Consider the following 681-nt stretch of genomic DNA (forward strand, 5'->3'; position numbering starts at 1 on the left):
AAAAAAAAAGGAAATGAATGGTTGGAAAACATTTGATTTCAAAGTCAAAGACCAGCTTATCTAACTCAAAATTGAAATCCAAGTTCAACTATCCTCATCAAGCAAAAACATTCACAAAAACCAAAGCTTGAAAAAACGTTACTTGAACGTGAGGCTTAACGGCAACAATGATCCCATCCTCCACATAAACATCAGCAACCTCCTGCTGATGAGCGTTCACAACAGTCCCTCCCTTTATCAGTATTTTCGACGCCGACGGCGAAGAAACCCCGCATGTGGATTCGCCATATCCAAATACTGTATCGCCGAACTGGAACACCGAAGATAGTTAGCAAATCAAACTCTCTTACAAACAAAGCAAGCAATTTTTCCCACGGTTTCTAGTCAACCAAACAGAAAGTAGAGATTGTTAGTACCTGGTTGGATTCGGAGATTGAAGGAAGGCAGAAGAAGAGAAGAACAAGTAAGGGAAGATGGAAAATTTGGGATCTGAAGATTGAATCCATGAATCTCTGGAAGCAGTGAGGGTGGACGTAACGATTCTGCCAATTGGCTTTATACTTTTCAAATCCTACGGGAATTTCTACGGCGTGTTACACACAATTTAGCTCACACCTATGTCTTTCCATTTGAGCCGTTGGATGCGTTGTTTTAGCTTTGATCATGTTGTGCATAAAAAAA

General features: G+C 40.4%; 1 protein-coding gene across 1 annotated transcript; it reads right to left on the reverse strand.

Annotated features, from left to right (window-relative positions):
* Positions 1–142: 142 nt before the first annotated feature.
* LOC112094821 (dihydropyrimidinase-like) lies at positions 143–509 on the reverse strand (the record flags this gene model as incomplete). Its single annotated transcript, XM_024176506.1, has 2 exons — positions 417–509; positions 143–310 (listed from the first exon to the last, which is right to left on the reverse strand). Coding segments are annotated over exons 1-2 (258 nt in total), but the record flags the coding sequence as incomplete, so codon positions are not given.
* Positions 510–681: the final 172 nt, after the last annotated feature.

The sequence above is a fragment of the Morus notabilis genome, unplaced genomic scaffold (assembly GCF_000414095.1).
Source record: "Morus notabilis unplaced genomic scaffold, ASM41409v2 C11284277, whole genome shotgun sequence".
NCBI lineage: Eukaryota > Viridiplantae > Streptophyta > Magnoliopsida > Rosales > Moraceae > Morus > Morus notabilis.